The 17,066-nt window shown below is 36.7% G+C and overlaps 1 protein-coding gene across 1 annotated transcript in view; it reads right to left on the reverse strand.

Annotated features, from left to right (window-relative positions):
- The window catches only part of GPC5 (glypican 5), a gene marked incomplete at both ends in the record, with an annotated part of 674,493 nt that overhangs the window by 543,765 nt on the left and 113,662 nt on the right, over positions 1-17,066 (reverse strand). Inside the window, 2 exon segments of the mRNA XM_080612532.1 lie at positions 6,146-6,271; positions 10,347-10,480. Coding sequence (XP_080468658.1) covers positions 6,146-6,271; positions 10,347-10,480 — 260 coding nt within the window.

The raw sequence follows: 17,066 nt of genomic DNA on the forward strand, positions 1-17,066 counted from the left end.
AAGGATTTTATTTTTGTATCTCATGACAAAATAGAGAACAATCCCCACAATTAATATCAACAAAGAATCATAATGTCATTTCTTTTTTTAACTTAATGTCAGAGTTGAAGCTCCTAAAAGCAACTGAGAGAGGGATCTGAATTTCATCTTTTATATAATCTATCATCATTCTTCTTTATTCTGTTTTCATCTTTCTCTGGAATAAATGGTTCAGATTATATTCTCCATTATAATTCTCAAATTCATTAAGATAAACTAAAAAATAATGTTTAAGGTTTTTTGAAAGAAAAGACAATAAAAAGTTACCTCCAGAAAACCAGCAACTAGAAGAACATAATCTTTTTATTATTCAATTACATGCTGATGTCAGTAATAGAAATGCCTTTTCTTTTTCTACATTGATACAGAAAAATTTATCACAAGCCCCTCTTATTCTTCTGACAAGTGAAGCTATATCAACAAGAAATTATTTGTGATTGGGGGAGCAGTGGTAAAATTAATGGTGTTGCTGATTATTCATTGAATGTATCTCAATGTCAGCAGTTTTCCAAATGAAAAATATATAAATTGTAATGAAAAAAAAGAATTCTGAATTCAGGGAGGACCTTTGAGGCCCCATGTTCTTATAGGCCAGATGTCCTAAGTTTTCACGACAGTCCAGGTGCCAAATGCTGCTGACTTCATTTCCAAGCACCCGTAAAGGGCAGCAGCAATTCAAAATAAATATACTTCAAGGCCAGGCTGGATGTGGTCTGGGGAACCTGAACTACTTGAAGATGTCTCTGCTCATTTCATCGGGGTTGGACTGGATGACTTTTGAAGGTTTCTTCCAACCCAAACCACTCTACAATTCTATTCTATGATTCTATTCTACTTCAGATTTCAGGCATTTGGATTTAACAATTTATTTCATTTTAATTACTTTATAAAAGATTTAGCCTACAAATACCTTTATCCACCAACTACCTCTTAAGTTGACTCAGTGTTTTGGTATCTCAAAACTTGTGGTTAGCTTGCTGTGAAATGCTATTGTGCTAAGATTTTATGAGTTCATGGGAAGACTGAATATTCATAATTCTGGGTCAAGCAATTCAAAACTTGCAGATTGTGAAGAAGCACATATTTACAATTTTTTTTTTTCTCCATGTATCTCTATGCATCTCTACAATTGTTTTTTTCTTTACACATCTCTGGTCCTTGTTGGCAATGGCATATTAGGCAAAGCAGTAAAAGCCATAATCTGCTGCCACTACATTTCAATTTGCTCAGGCAAATCTTCTGCATAGGTGGCAGGAGGTGCCTTTGACAGCAGTTCACATTCTACATTATAAAGTGATGACGAGTTCAAATAGAAGCAAGCTAAAAGGAATTCATTAGCTCTCCTTATATCAACATTAATCTTTTTTTTGTTGTCTAAGAACAGATTCAGGACTGTACTCTTGTTTCAGAATATTTAAGAATCAAAAAAATTCCTTTCCCCATATCCTAAGAGCTCTGCTAAAGCTAAGCATTTATTTGATGATAGATGCTTATTATAATCACTTTCTAACAACTTGCTCAGCAATTAAAATCAATCATGCTGTTTAATTACTCTTAATTTGGATACCTCAGATATGTGTTTCATACGAAACTCTTCCTTCCAAACTTGATTAGCTGTTTTTAATAATCTCCATTACTCTTGAATTCTTCAACACACATAAATGTACTATTTTCTTCTCCCACATCTATTTTTATTTCAGTGGTCTCAAGATGTACAGTACATATTCTCCTCTCCTCTGTGGGTTTTTAATCCATCCCTCTTCACATTCTAGCCAGGCACTCCGGACTACCAAAACTGTATAAATGTCAGTTAAACCCCTTTCTGTTCATGAATGAGAACAAGCTCAGTCTATTTGCACAATTCCTGTTATTTTAGATTTAATGCAAAGATGACACTGAAATTTCGACCGAATCCATGTAACGTTTATGATATGCTTTGGTACTGCATAACTTACTAATTGCCATTCCACTTTCTCTATTGAACCTAATAAATCCCGTAACACTAAATTCCAGGTACTTCATCATGGCACTCAGTTGTGCCTTTAAAACTGAAGCCTGCATTACATGTGTGACCAGTGTAGACAAACAACTGGGTAAAACAGTGAAGAGCTGAAGACTCCTCTGAGACATCCTCTCCTTCACTCTGTAGTAGATAGTAGCCTTACTCCTGCAAGTCCTGCCTGCTACCAGTCTTATCTATGTGAATTCAGGAGCCTGGGGATTTTGGTCTCAATTTTTAACAACAGCATGAGCCTGCTCTGTGTGACAGGCTAGCTGCAGAACAATTTCCAGTTCCAGAATCAAGGGCCATATTGTCATGACACAACATGATTTGGGGGGGGAGGGGAAAGGCTTGAAACAAAAAGGAAACAGCTGAAGCACATGAAATGTAAACTGTTAAGTAAGATTTCATTTCAATAATACCCTCTTTTTCTGACCTTTTCCCACCCAGGCTTGATAATCTAGGTAGCAAAGGCTGTAAGATTTATCTGAGACATAATAGCTGCTAAAACCTTGAACTACTTCCTTCAGAAAAATGCATAGAACAGGAGAAAAAAGAATTGTGAAGATTTTTTTAAAAACATTTATATTTTCTGTCTCCAGGGTTTATTGCTACTTGCAGCTTGAAACACAGATATAGCAGTCTTAGCAATCTCTTCAGGTTCTGATACACTCACACCAGCATTATGTACCTTATGATATTGCTTTCCCATATCAGGCCCAAAATTGCAGTCATTATCAGCTATGGTACACGATTTTTAAATAGAAGGCAACACCAGGCAGAAATTATGAAGAATATCAAAACAGAAAAAATCCATTTATCTTTAACTAATTTGAATAATACTGACTTTTCCTGATCTGTGCCAGGTACACTGCACTGATAAATTCACCAATATGTTTATTTATTATTATACTGGGAGGCAGAGGGAGAGAAGAAAAGAGAGTAAATGTGCAGGATCAGGTGTTATTCAGTATTTACAGAGAAAAGTGATGGTGCCTGCTCAGGTCATTATTGCTTCTAAAATGTCACAGTATCCTGGAATCATGGCAACAAAAGTTGAGCAACACAGGATTTAGATAATCCTAGATTCAGAATCAGAAAGCTGGAGGAGATTTTAAGAGGTTATCCAATTTATCTCCACATCTCTAAGGAAAATCGGCTTTTGCTGCGTCATTGCTCAATGCCTTGCCTGTTCTTAAACATCCTCCTTCAGGCAGACACAGGACCACCAAACTATTTGTGGTCCTTATTGTCCTTGCCATTAGAAAACTTTCTTTCACACTTAATCAGAATATATTTTGTTTGCTATGTGTCCTAGCCATTATGGAAGCAGATAGCAGATACTTTTCTTCCACTTAGTAACAGTTTATTTACACTTTGCATTTTCTCTTAATAGTTTTTCTTTTCAAGATTTAACAAATCTAATTTGTTGACTCCTTTTTTGGTAAGCTGAGTTTCCTAGATTCTTGATTGATCTCATAATACTTCTGGGAATACTCTATGAGTATGCCAGTTTTCCTGAAAATGCTAAAATTGGGCTCAGGCTATTCACCAAGATAATTTTGAATTGTTCCTCCTGTTTTCTGCATGTTACTTGTCCCTTCTAATCTGGTTTGCCTGCACAGTGGTTAGGCTCACTGACTCCAGTCCGCATACCCAAGGGCTGAAATTTTCATTTCCCTTCACAATATCCCCAAACACAATCACTTCTGATGCTGCTCATCTCATTAGATCTCTCTGCTAGTTGACTCATTGATCCATTTCAAATGTCATTTCCCAGCACAGTCTGTGGGGCAGACCAGGAGCCTTCCCTGCTCAAACACAACCTCCTTGTTTCTGAGTTTGCAGGATTTGTTTATTTGAGTATGTTTCTGTAGCTGAGTTTTACTTTCCATAGCCAAGAGAAATCTCCATGCACTGTATGCCCAATGCATGTACTTGTCTCCCACATGCTTGTGTCACACGTGCCTTACTTTCATAGCAGGCACATGGATGTTCCTAAGCACAAGAAGAAAAAAGTGTCCATATTTCCCTAGATTAACAGTTCTGTAATAATAATGATACTAAAAAAACCCCTGATCTCAGTCGAAACGCAGGAAAGATTTTTCTTCCCTTTCAGTTAGGAAAGAACGAATATAAACATAAAATTGAAAAAGGGACATTTTGACTGAGTAACAAAGCAAAATGAAGGGGAAGAAGAGGATATATGTGAGCATCTTCATATAGCTACTGGAGCAAGAGAATATGCACCACAACATCTTCAGTGTAGAAGTAGAGATATTGAGATGTAGGAACTAATCTGCAAATCTCAGATACAGTTGACAACCTAGAGGAACTCAGTCTGTCCTGTTCTTCTGGTTTTAATCAGCACTCTGTACTTCTAAATATTATCCACATTCCAGCTCTTTCAGGAAGTTAACACTGGGCTGTACTCAGACAAAATATAAAAACTATAAATGTCAATATGCATATGAAACCAAATTATTTTAGTAAGGAAGCTTATAAGTTAAATTAATATCAAAGTGGTCTTTCTTATAAGATACAGTTCTTTTGTCACCAATTATTCCTTTAGGTTGATCCAAAAATAAATAAATTGCATTAATTAAATATTTTATTACTTCTAAAAATACACTATAGTCTAGAATTTAGTAGAAATTTTCATTTCTGTATACGGACATTAAAGTCTACTCAATCAAAACCGAACAGCATAATATTATAGTATAATAGTAAGTATTATATAGTAAGACAGTAATAGTATAATAACATAATAACTAAAATAGTACCATTAGGAAATAGTACCTTAGAAAATCCGGAATTACAAGATGCTTATTTCAAATTGTTACCAAAACATTTGGTATGAGTAGTATAACTCATTTGGGGAAGGGCAGCAAAGCAAAAGCCAGAAGGTAAAACTGAGTTTAAATCTCAGATATAGATATCTCAAGAATTAATGTCACCTTGAGAAGATTGTTGAAAATTTAAGACAGAGTTTCCCAATGAGGTGATCAAAGGAGTCAACTACTCATAGGGCTGTGGCACTTTCAAAGCATTGGTCTATTCAAGAAGATAAAGAAAAGCAGACCTGTAGCTGTTCACTGAGAGTATCCATTAAGTTTCTTTAGGTATCACTGATCAATAAATTACAGCTCCTACATAACCTTTTTAGAGATACCTAAAGATACAGGCTGTTACTGTTCCTTCTATTTAGTACCAGCTATCTCCCACTTCATTAACTTACCTCACAACCTTTAGCCATCCTCTTTAATATAACCTTTGATACAACCTACTAATACATGCCGTATTAACAGAATGATCTTTATAAAAACATAATTGCAGTGAACTTTTTAATATTTTGGTCTCTGTCATCACAAGGTCTTCCTGCTCAGAGAAATACTTGTTTTGGTGATGAGAGCAAAAAAGCAAAAACATAGAGATCAGCTCTCTGAAAATCCTTCTGACATCCTCAAATGTTAGTGTTTTGTAAGCTGTGAAATATATTGATTCCAGAAATAAACATCCAAGAGCATAGCAGTTGATTATTATCTCTTCTTTGCCATTGCTGCTAAACGTTGTCTCCCAAGCTGCTGCATACATAAAACAATACATGTGTTTCACCTTTAGGATGTTTTGTGTTTTAACTTTTAGCTCTGTTTTGGGAAACCATATATATTAAGAGGTTGCTTCATTCATTAGAGAAAGTTTTAAGCTAATAGCTTTTGTCTGTTATCACACAACCTGTATCAAAAGGAACATTTTGTATAGATCAAGCTCAAACAAAAATCCATGCTCTTTTTCTCCAACTGTATTTTGTAAATGCCAACCCAAGCTTCTTTTCTAGTATACGTGTAAGTGCTGTAAATTTGACAGAAGAATATCTGAAAAAAGTAGATTTTATTTTTTTTTTTCATTGAAACAGGGTTTTGGGGTTTTTTTACTGTTTAAAGGTGAAGCTTGAGAGAAGGAAATCCATGCCAGTTTGTTTTCTGAACTAACCCTGACACCTTGATACCTAGGGAAACAATGCACTTAACTCGAGTTGGAAGCTACTCTAGAGAAACAGACATGAAATACAAAAGAAAAGATGAAAGTGAGTCAGAAAGGTACCTTCTTACAACATCTTCTCCGTTCCAACACGGGAGTCCATCGGCAGCTGCCAACTCATTACTGCAGAGCTGATCAGCCAGGCCACTGTAAAAGGCTCTGTACAGCCGGAGCTGGTTGATAAATTCCCTGCACAGGGGAACACAGGAAATAATTGACAGTCAATAACATTAAGCTGTTGTGTATTTATACAGAAGAAGATAAAGAATGTGCTTATTTTACTACTCTCCATTGGTTCCAATGATTTTTTTTTTCTTAAATCAATTTGTCAATTTCCTGTTAGATTAATTTGATTCTCTCAGATCATTTCAGCAGCTTTACAAAGTTGATACTCTCATAGGTGAAAATGAAAAAAAAAACCCAACTTCACTCATGCTCTGGAACAGGAATTATTCCCCTCCAATATGAAATTTTCTTGCATAGCTGTGATGCAGTTTGCAATGCTATACTTGCACAAATACAGAAAAAATATTCTATAAAAAGGCATAGCAATTTAAATAATAACAATTAAATTGAATAAGTAATCTGTTTTTCATTAATGCTACCAACTTGTCCCCTACACAGCATTACAAATACTACAACGAGTATTTGTTAGAGTGATGGAGAAAGTAAAGATTTAGGTAAGATGGGTTTAAGACGTAGGTGTTAAATATTTAGTGGATATTTAAATAACTGTCTGAAAAATTACATCAGTTTTTTTATGTGCTGTTGATAGGTTATAAATCATATACTGCTATTTTAAATAATTGTCAAGATGCCCAGAGTTAACGGTAAGTATTTATACTTAATACAAATTAATGACTTTTTAGTCAGCATGTTTTTAACTGGATTGTGATATTTATGTTTATAAAATGTTTGCTTATGCTCTCTTCCTGGGAGACCCATTCCTGCTGTGAATAATTAAAATATTTATTCATTCTGGTTTAGAACATCACACTATACCGAGTTATCTATGACCTGCAGGCACAAAGGCAAAGCAAATGCTGTACTCACTGCTCTGTAAGACAGCAAGCTTCACTCTGTGTTAACTTCTTTTATGGTGTCTGCCACAATGAAAAAATGCCTGAAATACTCTATACATTTCCCTGTATTTAGTCAACACAGGCCTAAAATGGCATAAGGAATGAAATTATTAAGTACTGTTTACTCCAAATTAAAACAGATAAAACACAAGTGACTATATACATGAGTGCTTATATACAGTCTGTCATTTAAAAAGCCACAAATTCTTTCTTGTAATTGTAGGGCAAATATTTTACACAAACCAAAGTGATTTAGATTTACTATGCATATTAAATGTGATACAAGTACCGTACTAAGTTTAAAACTGCAGTTTGGAAAACCTCAGGTAGGGTCAAATTTGACTATGCATCATATAATTGCCTATGCGCGATATATTTAAAATATGCATGCATGATTCATCCACACTCTCCCAGACATGAATAATCATATCTTGTATCTCTCCATCCCCAAAATTGCATCCACTGTGTACAGCGTTTTTGCAATTTTGCTCCATTTGGGATTGATTTTGATTTTATCTGTGCTTTGGGTTTACATTCTGGCTGAAAACTAGTGTTTAGAGAGTCCTTTCATAGTAAATAGTTGGAATTTCTTCATCTGTACATCCATGTACAACACGAAAACTGAAATAAATAGAGCTGCCATAATATCTTGTGACAAACTGCATTCTAATGGAAAGGTCATTCAGTTTATTAGTAAATACATCCTAAGGCAAAGCTAAAGTTAATACAGAAGCAATAACTGATTTCATCCCCCGTTGATGTCTGACCAATGTAGTTAGAAGGGCAGATGGTATGAATGTCAATTTTCACATCATCATCTTCTAGACCAGATAGCATGTAATTATAGGCAGCTGAGCACAAATGTGCAATTACAGTCAGTGGGAGCTGGAAGCTGCAGATATTTCTTATCGGTTTATTTGGAAATGTTAATTTTTTTACAATTTTATTCTCCATACTAAAAGATGTATGCAATGTTAAGTTCTGGAGGAAAAAGCATTATATACTTTTAAGTTTGTTACTATGGAAGTTTCTCCTTAGATTTTTTGAAATTCATCTGACAATTTTTGGTGTCAAAAGCACAGAGAAATTTCCTTTCATTCTTGTACCACATAGCACTAGAAAATACCAGCTTAGGTGTGACGGTAAAAATAATTTAGGAGAAGTTCAGGCAGAGGCAGTCTGCCATGTTCTTTAAAATGGAAACTTTCATCCAGGGATGTATCTGAAAATATTAGAAAATCAGGGAACTCACACATTTAATGGAATTTTCATTCATTTCCTCTCAGATAACTGTCACTGATCAAGTCTACATGGTTTGGGAGAACCCTGTTCTTTTCTGCTAAAATCTGTGAAAGTTGCTGAGAGGAACCTGCTGCCAGAAGTATATGGAAGGTAAATAAAGTGGAGTTACAGCACTTCCTTAAAAGTAGGCTGCAAACATTTGCTGTAGTCACTTTTCCATGTGAGGAATTGTTACAGTTGCCATGGGAATACAAAATGAAATATAAAGCAATTGTGACTAATAAGGAAGGTGATCCTGGAGGCAGCAAATGAAGATGGTATCAACTGTGAAGTTGTTAAACTGAAATCTGTGTCAGTGGATCTCAGACTTTCTCCCCTCTCCTTGTTTTTGGTGTAGCTCCTGCTGCTTGCCATAAAGTGTTTCCAGCATCTCAGGCAGGTGAAAATCATGGCAAAATAATACTGCACTGTGCTGCTTACTGCTCTTCATGACCCTTCAGGTCTTCTTAGCAATATTCCTGAGGTCAACTCAGACAACACTTTATTTTGAAACATGGAACAGTCCTGGATGAAGTGAGATTTTAGAATACGGTTACACATTTGCAGAATGCTAGCAATCATCAAATATCAAGAACTTCCTTAGCTACGTAACACAGAGAAAATGTGCCTGTATAATGCGTACTGCTTGATGAACTTCTGTGCTGGCTAAAGCAAACTTCTGGTTTGCATTTCTTTCCATTTCACAATGCTCTATGAAGCCTGTGGGTTTGGTTTTTGTTTTTATCTCCACTATTTGGAACTTGAAGGACCTTGCACTAACAAGAATGGTCTGCCTTTGAAACTCAGAGGCTTTTTTTTTTTCCCCAGACATCAGGAGTGACCAATTACGCAATTCTCTCACTTCAATTTCCTTCTGCACTGCAAAGTGAAATAAAAGGAAAAAGAGGGCAAAGAAAACCTCTTCGTGTTTTAGCAAACACTGTGACAGAAATGAAACTTCTCATTTTAACTTTGCACCTTGTTTGCATAATAGGGCATTTAGTCTCAACTGTAACATTATTCTTACTCTTTACAGTGCTATTACTGTTATAGTCATTAAAGACTTGATTAATTTGTCTTAAGATAGACTGGCTTTTGAGATGCCCTCAGCTATCCAGGATATCTGCAGAAAGCTGGAATATACAATACAATTTACAGGCCACCTTCTTGGCAGTGGAATATCAGCTGGGTATCCTCAAGTGGCACTGGGTGGCACTCGATGCTTGCAATTGTGTGGGCAGCTGAATTGAGTCCTTCTCTCCATAGAATATAGCAGCAGCTTAAACACTTAAATGCAGTCTGGAAGATTTTACTCTGTAATGCTGAGCCAGGTAAAAATGAAATCTCCAAGTCTTTGCAGCCATCTCAATTCACCATATACTGACAAAAGTCTGAGAAAAAAAAATCAGCTGGACTTGCTTGAACAAGGATTTCAAGTTTTAGCCCCACTTACTTGTCTCATTTTTTATAGTAGAAGGGTATGTAAGAACAGTCATTCTTTTCTTTTTTTTGACTGATCAATTTGTACAGTCTTCTGATGAAAGTCACAATCACTTTTTGACAGCTTTGATCATGCCTGCCAATGTGCAAGTTAAATGTAATTTGAAAATGTATACATCAAAGATAACGTTCATATTCTACGAATGTTATCTACTCTTATAAATGCTTCAAGCCACACCAAATGACTCGTCATATGTCCTTTATTTCAGAAATCAAAATCTAGTCATAAAATTACTCTTTCTAAAATGTAACGGCACATTATGTTGCTGAAATGCTTCATTCTTTGCAATCTTTATTTATTCTCTAGTAATGCATGCCATTGCATTGAATATAATCTATTCTGTTGTAAAATTAATGGCTTACTTTATTCTTTCTTTCTGGCTGTAAAACTAATGTCTTACTTTCTTCTGCTGGCGAGGGTTTCTTTACTGTCTCTTGAGAACATCTTCAACCCTTGATTATCTCTATTTTGATCTAAGGAGCAACCTGGAGACTGCGTGGGCTTCCTTACAGGAGGACCACATACCTTGTTCACCCAAAAGGAAAAAAAGGCACAAGAAGAAGAACATAACACATGTAAACAAAAAATATTATGTATCAATTCAGTTTAAGTCCATTTAAATAAGAAATAAAGTTCCGTGGTCATTAAGCTAAGACAAGTTTCATTATCATATTTCTCAACACCATATTCAGTAAACCCATAATTAGTCATTTTATAGTAGAAAAATAACCAAACAAAATCACTTCTTTCGAAGGAATACCAGGTGTATAATCAAGTCACCACATATATTTTGATTGTGCTTTTTTTCTTCCTGTAAAGAAAGTGTATTGCTATGCAGATAGTAACAGTAACCTCAGATAACACAATGTGTTCTAAAGTGGCAAATTTCCATTTTCTCTGTAATACACCGCAATCACATTTTTCATATGCATCGAACTTTGTGATTTCTTTCAGGGTTGATGAATTATTATGGCATGTTCAGCACAGTTACCCAAAGCATATAGTGAACAGTTAGCATGGTGCAAACTTGCATTACAATGTTGCAAGATGTAAATTTAATGATCCAAGATGTAAGTTTAATGATTCGACCATAGATGTTGAAAATATCAAGGCATTTTATACATCTGGCTTTCTGATCTAGATGTCAATAGGCACAAGTTCACGTAAACTCCCATTTTCTTCTTTGTAAAATGTGACACTGAGTATTTTGTAGAATAGAAGTTATCAATTCATCTTCATGGATCATTATTTTCCCTAGTCACTGAATAAAAATAATTAGGGCTATACATATTTATTAAATAAGAGATACTTCATGCTGGGGATCACATCTGACAAGATATTAAGCAGACTGAACTACACACATTTTGTGTTAGCTAGCACACAGGCACTACTGAAAACTAATACTGTATGTGATTTATGAAAACTTGGGTTTCAATAGGGAGTCAACTTTTCTTTTTTAAAACAGGGAGAGATCACTGTTGGCTCTAACACAGTGTTCCAATTTTTGAAGCACAAACACATTCAAAATGAGAAAGAGGAATGGGTGCATACGGTATACAACGAAGATTATTGTTTCCTGTTGCACCGTATACCCCCAAATGTAAGAACAGAGACAGAAAATAAATCTCACTCTTCAAGTTGCCATCACACATGCTAAAGAGCAAAATGCAAGTCTTAAGAACCACCTTTGCAACTAAGAACTGCAGTAGTGCTAGTTAAGAAATACATTTAAAATTTTAAATAAAATTAACATATCTAATTTGATGAGCTTCCTTGCTGTTATGCATGGTGTAAGTGATGATAATTGAAGACTCACTGAATGTATTTGCTTAGGCCAGTCAAAAGAAGAAAGACTCATCATTATTACTACATATGAATAAGCATTAGACTTACGAATTTCAAGTGAGGGTAAAGTTCACAGTGAATACTCCTTTTTGTCTGCAATTCACATGTCTTAATTTGGGCATCCAAGCTATGATTTGAATCCCCTTCAAATCAGGTGCATGAATTTACCTGCAAGATAATTGTCCCTGGACGTATGACCAGTGTCCGTTAGGGGACTAACTAACTTGGATACACTTTAGTATCCACCTCACCATTTCTTATCAGAGGCAGTGGCTCCTTGGACAGCATGTTACTATACTTATTCTTGCCCTCAAATTCAGTTTCAAAGCTCCCTCACACTTTTCCCACCATTTCCCCATTAACTCTTCTTCAGAGCACATGCTCTCCATCAACTTAACTGGGCTTCCATCCCTTCCCCACCCATAAGTCTCTACACTCTTTCTAGGCTTCATTCATCCTCACAGGTGGAGGAGTTTGAGTTTGCTCCTTCAGTGCTGCACTTCCCCAGCCTCTGCAGCATTCTAGCCCATCAGCCACTCTACATCAATACAATGCACATCCAACAGAAACAGAAAAATGCTTTTGTCCTTGCCTCACTTTGCTCATATTCTCTTATGCTCACTGATCTGATATGGGGAGCATTATGCTTATGATCAATTTTTATTACAAAGCAACTGATGGTTTGGGTTGCCTAAGTTCCAGGCTTGCCATATGCTCTTCAACAACTCTTTATCTTACCAAGAATAAAAACAATGGTTTAAAAGACAGCGAGAGCCAGATCCAGATGTTTGGGATGGGGGCTCTGTCTCATGATAGGCATGGGTTAGATGTGTAGGTTGCTGTAGGTCTTAGGTGCCTTGCATGTCTGAAAGAGGCACCTTAGCTGTCCAATCACTCTCAGAGACTGACTGCAGGGTAGGAGCCTGTGAGGAGAGGAGAAACATGGTGGAAATGATGCACTGGCTAATACAGACCCTAAGCAGGTAAGTAACAGTCCTTTGGGTCAAAAAAATTGGCTCCAGTTATAGTAAACTGAAAAAAACCCATTTGCATTCACCTCCACTAGGAAGGCAGGAGGATCCACTGCTATCTATATTTCTTGAGTTTACAATAATATCTCATTATAGTTTCCTCTGACTAAAATTAACAAATAAAGAAAATATTTTTTGCAGTCATAGTGGCTTGGGATATGGATGATATTTGTTTTATATCTATTAAACAGTTGCTTCAAAATACTGTCTAATGACCGTTATCTCTGTTTATCTTTTTTGAGTGTTCTCAAGAAATGCATTGAAAGAAATTGGCACAGCTAGAAGTTGGGCAGAGAAGAGATTCAGAGCAGCCCTGCAGAGAAAGACTTGGGGGTGTTGGTCGATGGAAAAATGAACATGAGCCAGATTCAGTGTGTGCTCGCAGCCCAGAAAGCCAACCGTATCCTGGGCTGCATCGAGAGGAGCGTGACCAGCAGGTCGAAGGTGATCCTGCCGCTCTACTCTGCTCTCGTGAGAGCTCACTTGGAGTATTGTGTGCAGTTCTGGTGTCCTCAACATAAAAAGGACATGGAACTGTTGGAACAAGTCCAGAGGAGGGCCACAAGAATGATCACGGGACTGGAGCACCTCCCGTATGAAGACAGGCTGAGAAAGTTGGGGCTGTTCAGCCTGGAGAAGAGAAGGCTGCATGGAGACCTCCTAGCAGCCTTCCAGTATCTGAAGGGGGCCTACAAGGATGCTGGGGAGGGACTCTTCATCAGGGACTGTAGTGACAGGACAAGGGGTAACGGGTTCAAACTTAAACAGGGGAAGTTTAGGTTAAATATAAGAAGGAAGTTCTTTAATGTGAGGGTGGTGAGGCACTGGAATGGATTGCTCAAGGAAGCTGTGAATGCTCCATCCCCGGCAGTGTTCAAGGCAAGGCTGGATGGAGTCTTGGGTGGCATGGTTTAGTGTGAGGTGTTCCTGCCCATGGCAGGGGGGTTGGAACTAGATGATCTTTAGGTCCTTTCCAACCCTAACTATTCTATGATTCTATGATTGTGCAATACCAAGAAATCTGTATTCACTGATACATTTAAAAATAAACCTTGGTTTGAACTGTTTCTTACAAATTAATCTTGGTTAAACTTTATAATATAAATACCATAAAAATACTGTCACTATCTGAAATGTCTTTTTAAGAAGTGGGTTGGGGTTTTATCCAAAAGCCATTTTTTGAAAATTCTGAAAACATCATTAGTTAAATGATAAAAGGTGTTTCTACAGTACCATGTACAGCTCTACCATTCCCACAAAGAAGTACATGACAGTAATCATACTGCCGTGAACGTAGTTCTGTTAATGACACCACAGCTCTCACGGCTGAAAGTTAGCTCACCATTCTTTAACAAAGTCATTTACTTCTTCAGATGTAGCTTCTGCAGGACGAGATACTTCAGCATGTACAATAACAATGTCATTACCTCTGTTAACTTTTTCATATCTCTGACATTTAAACCCCTGTGACCACTAACTAACAGACTGGCTTTGTGTGGTGTTGGCTGTTCATTTGGTACATCACCCAGCTGAACTCAATCTGTCTCTTTTTAACTGTTCACTAGCAGCTGCCAGATGTTTAAGCCATTAAGTGTATATGCATGCCAAATGTACTCTTGCCTCCCTCACTGGCCCAGTCTTCCTTGCAACCTGGTTTCTTCAGTAAATTTGTGCACACGGAAAGGTCATATGCTCTCATATTGCCTTCAGGTGCCTGTTCTGTCTGTGAGACAAACAATTTAAAACCAAAATGTCAGTATCTCATTTCCCAATACTGGGCTGATAATAGTCTAGAAAATAAATAAATATACTTCCTATAATAATGTCTGAGGTTGGTTGTTTTGGTTTGGTTTGGTTTTGGGGGTTTTGTTTGGTTGGTTGGTTTGGTTTAATTTTGTTTGGGTTGGAGGTTTTTTTGATGCATTCTTTCCATCTCCAGGAATGAGTACAGGTTGTGAGTGTAACGTGTGTTAGTTGTATTTCCTATGGTTTCTGAAGGGCTACAACTATATCCATTATCTACATTGTTTGTTAATTTTTAGTCTTTTCGCTGCAAAATTTACCTTCCAAATAAAAATTCAGTGTTATTACAGACAGTCTTAAGAGACACAGACTGGAATAACGACTTTGAGAAAAGGGGAATGCTCTCACTACACTAATGAGCTAACAAATTACCATTTCTGCAGCAATATATGATCAGAATGTATTCTTCGTGTCTTCACTGAAAGGGTATCCCCACCAAATGTTTCCACAATTTTTCTTGGCTTTGAACACGAAATCCTAAAAGAGTGTATAAAACTATTCTCAAACGGGACTGAAAATACCTTGAGAAAAATGAGACTGAAAAATCACCAGAAATATTATTCAGGAGAAAATTACAGATCACACTGAATTTCAGGAAGACGACTGCTATAAAATTTCAAAAGACAGACAAACCTCAGCAAATTACTAGGGGGTTTTCTGGTTTATTGTTTGTTTGGGTTCTTTTTTTTTTCTTTTCGGTCAAATGTTTGTAAATACTGCACAATATTTAAGGGCACAAAAAAGAAACCCCAGAAAATGATAAAACTCCTGATTTTCACAGTTCCGACAAACCTATTGTTATTATACTCAGCATGCTGTTATTACGCACAATTTGTATGCCACAGTATGATGACTGGGTTAATTAAAAGCTCTTGTAATAACCATGCAGTTAAATCGCAATTAGTGCCACACATGAACTTCATGGCAGTTTGATTTTCCTGGTTGCAATTCTGTAGAATGTCTAGCTGTGGTTACTTACAATTTGCAAAACTGGAGCATCATTAACCTTTGCATTTACACAAGACTGGACAATGCAAGCATCATATCGATAACAGTGGGATACTGCCCTCTAAGTTCACATGCGCAATAGGAGAAACCAGTCACATTCTTTGGGTTTGAGGTTTTTATTGCTGTAGAAATGGTTCTTTCTGATCCCAGCGTTTCTACTGAAACGATTTTACATCAAACGACTCCAGCAAACTGAATGCACAGTCCTGTGGCATACTTTGAACTAGATATGCCATGTATCGGTAATTAGCTACACCATAATCTTTAAATGCTGCCACTGTGCCAGAAATAAGCCTAAGGAATCCTGAGACTCTCTGCTCCACTTTCGGTCATGGGCTGTTGTGGAATACACTGAGATGATGAGCATCTTCTAGTCTTGCAGAGTGTCTGTAGTCTGTTCACTAGTTCTTACTGCTGTGCATAAAGTAACAAGAAGAAAACACTTCTCTGGATAGAAAACATCTTGGGCTTAGACTTAGCTTTATCTGGGAACCAGCATCAGGACCCTGAAAATTGTCCTTTCTTTTATGTTTAACAGTTTCCATGCTTGTTTTTGGTATATTTAGCAAGTACTCTAAGCTTTTGATACATATATATCCAGTAAATGGGGTATGTGTCAAGTATTAACTAAAATGACACAATTTCTCAGACCTGTAAGTCATTAGTGTGGCAATAGTCCACACAAGAATTTAAAACTGCTTTTATTTAATGTATGTTTTAGACAGTGATTAGCCTGGTGGCTCTGAGTTCCAGCTATAAGGTCACAATCTGCCACCATCCTTTACAGTTAAATCCCCTCAAACACGCATGAGCAAATGGACAGCTGAAGTCAAATAACTGTGAAACAAAGCCAGAGTGAGATGTGAGGGACAGGCAATGTATTTAAAAAAATTAAAAAATACATTTAAAAAAAAATAAATGTGGCTAAATTAATTTCGTTTGCTTTCTAGGAATATACAAGTGAATACCCTCTCCAAGAGATGATGAGTCACAAGCATTTCCATTAACAGATTAATAATCAAACTCCTCCAAACATTAATCTAGAAACACAATGCATTAAATATTTATGAAGTCCCCTTGATTCAGATTTAACCTTGCAAGTGGATTTGTAAAACTTTCAGGTAAATGGCTGTGTGTTAGAAGAGAAAAAGAAGACCAACACAGGCACTCTTTTTTTTGCACCTCATTCCACCAGTCTTTGCAAGCAGCACAGGAGAAGATGGCTATTCCTTGACAAGGTGACACGAGGGTTTGGCACTTGCTGATCATCTAAGCAGGTGAAAATGAAGATTTTTTAAGTAAGAACTGCTTCTCTTTTTAATTTGTAATAAGCTCAGCTGAGCTCCTGCTGCAGGAGTCAATACATCACACACTAAGCACTTGTTTCACTGGTTTGTCGTCTTCTACTTGAGCCACAAGAGGGAGCACCAGCA

Source organism: Psittacula echo (assembly GCF_963264785.1).
Source record: "Psittacula echo genome assembly, chromosome: 3".
Classification (NCBI taxonomy): domain Eukaryota; kingdom Metazoa; phylum Chordata; class Aves; order Psittaciformes; family Psittacidae; genus Psittacula; species Psittacula echo.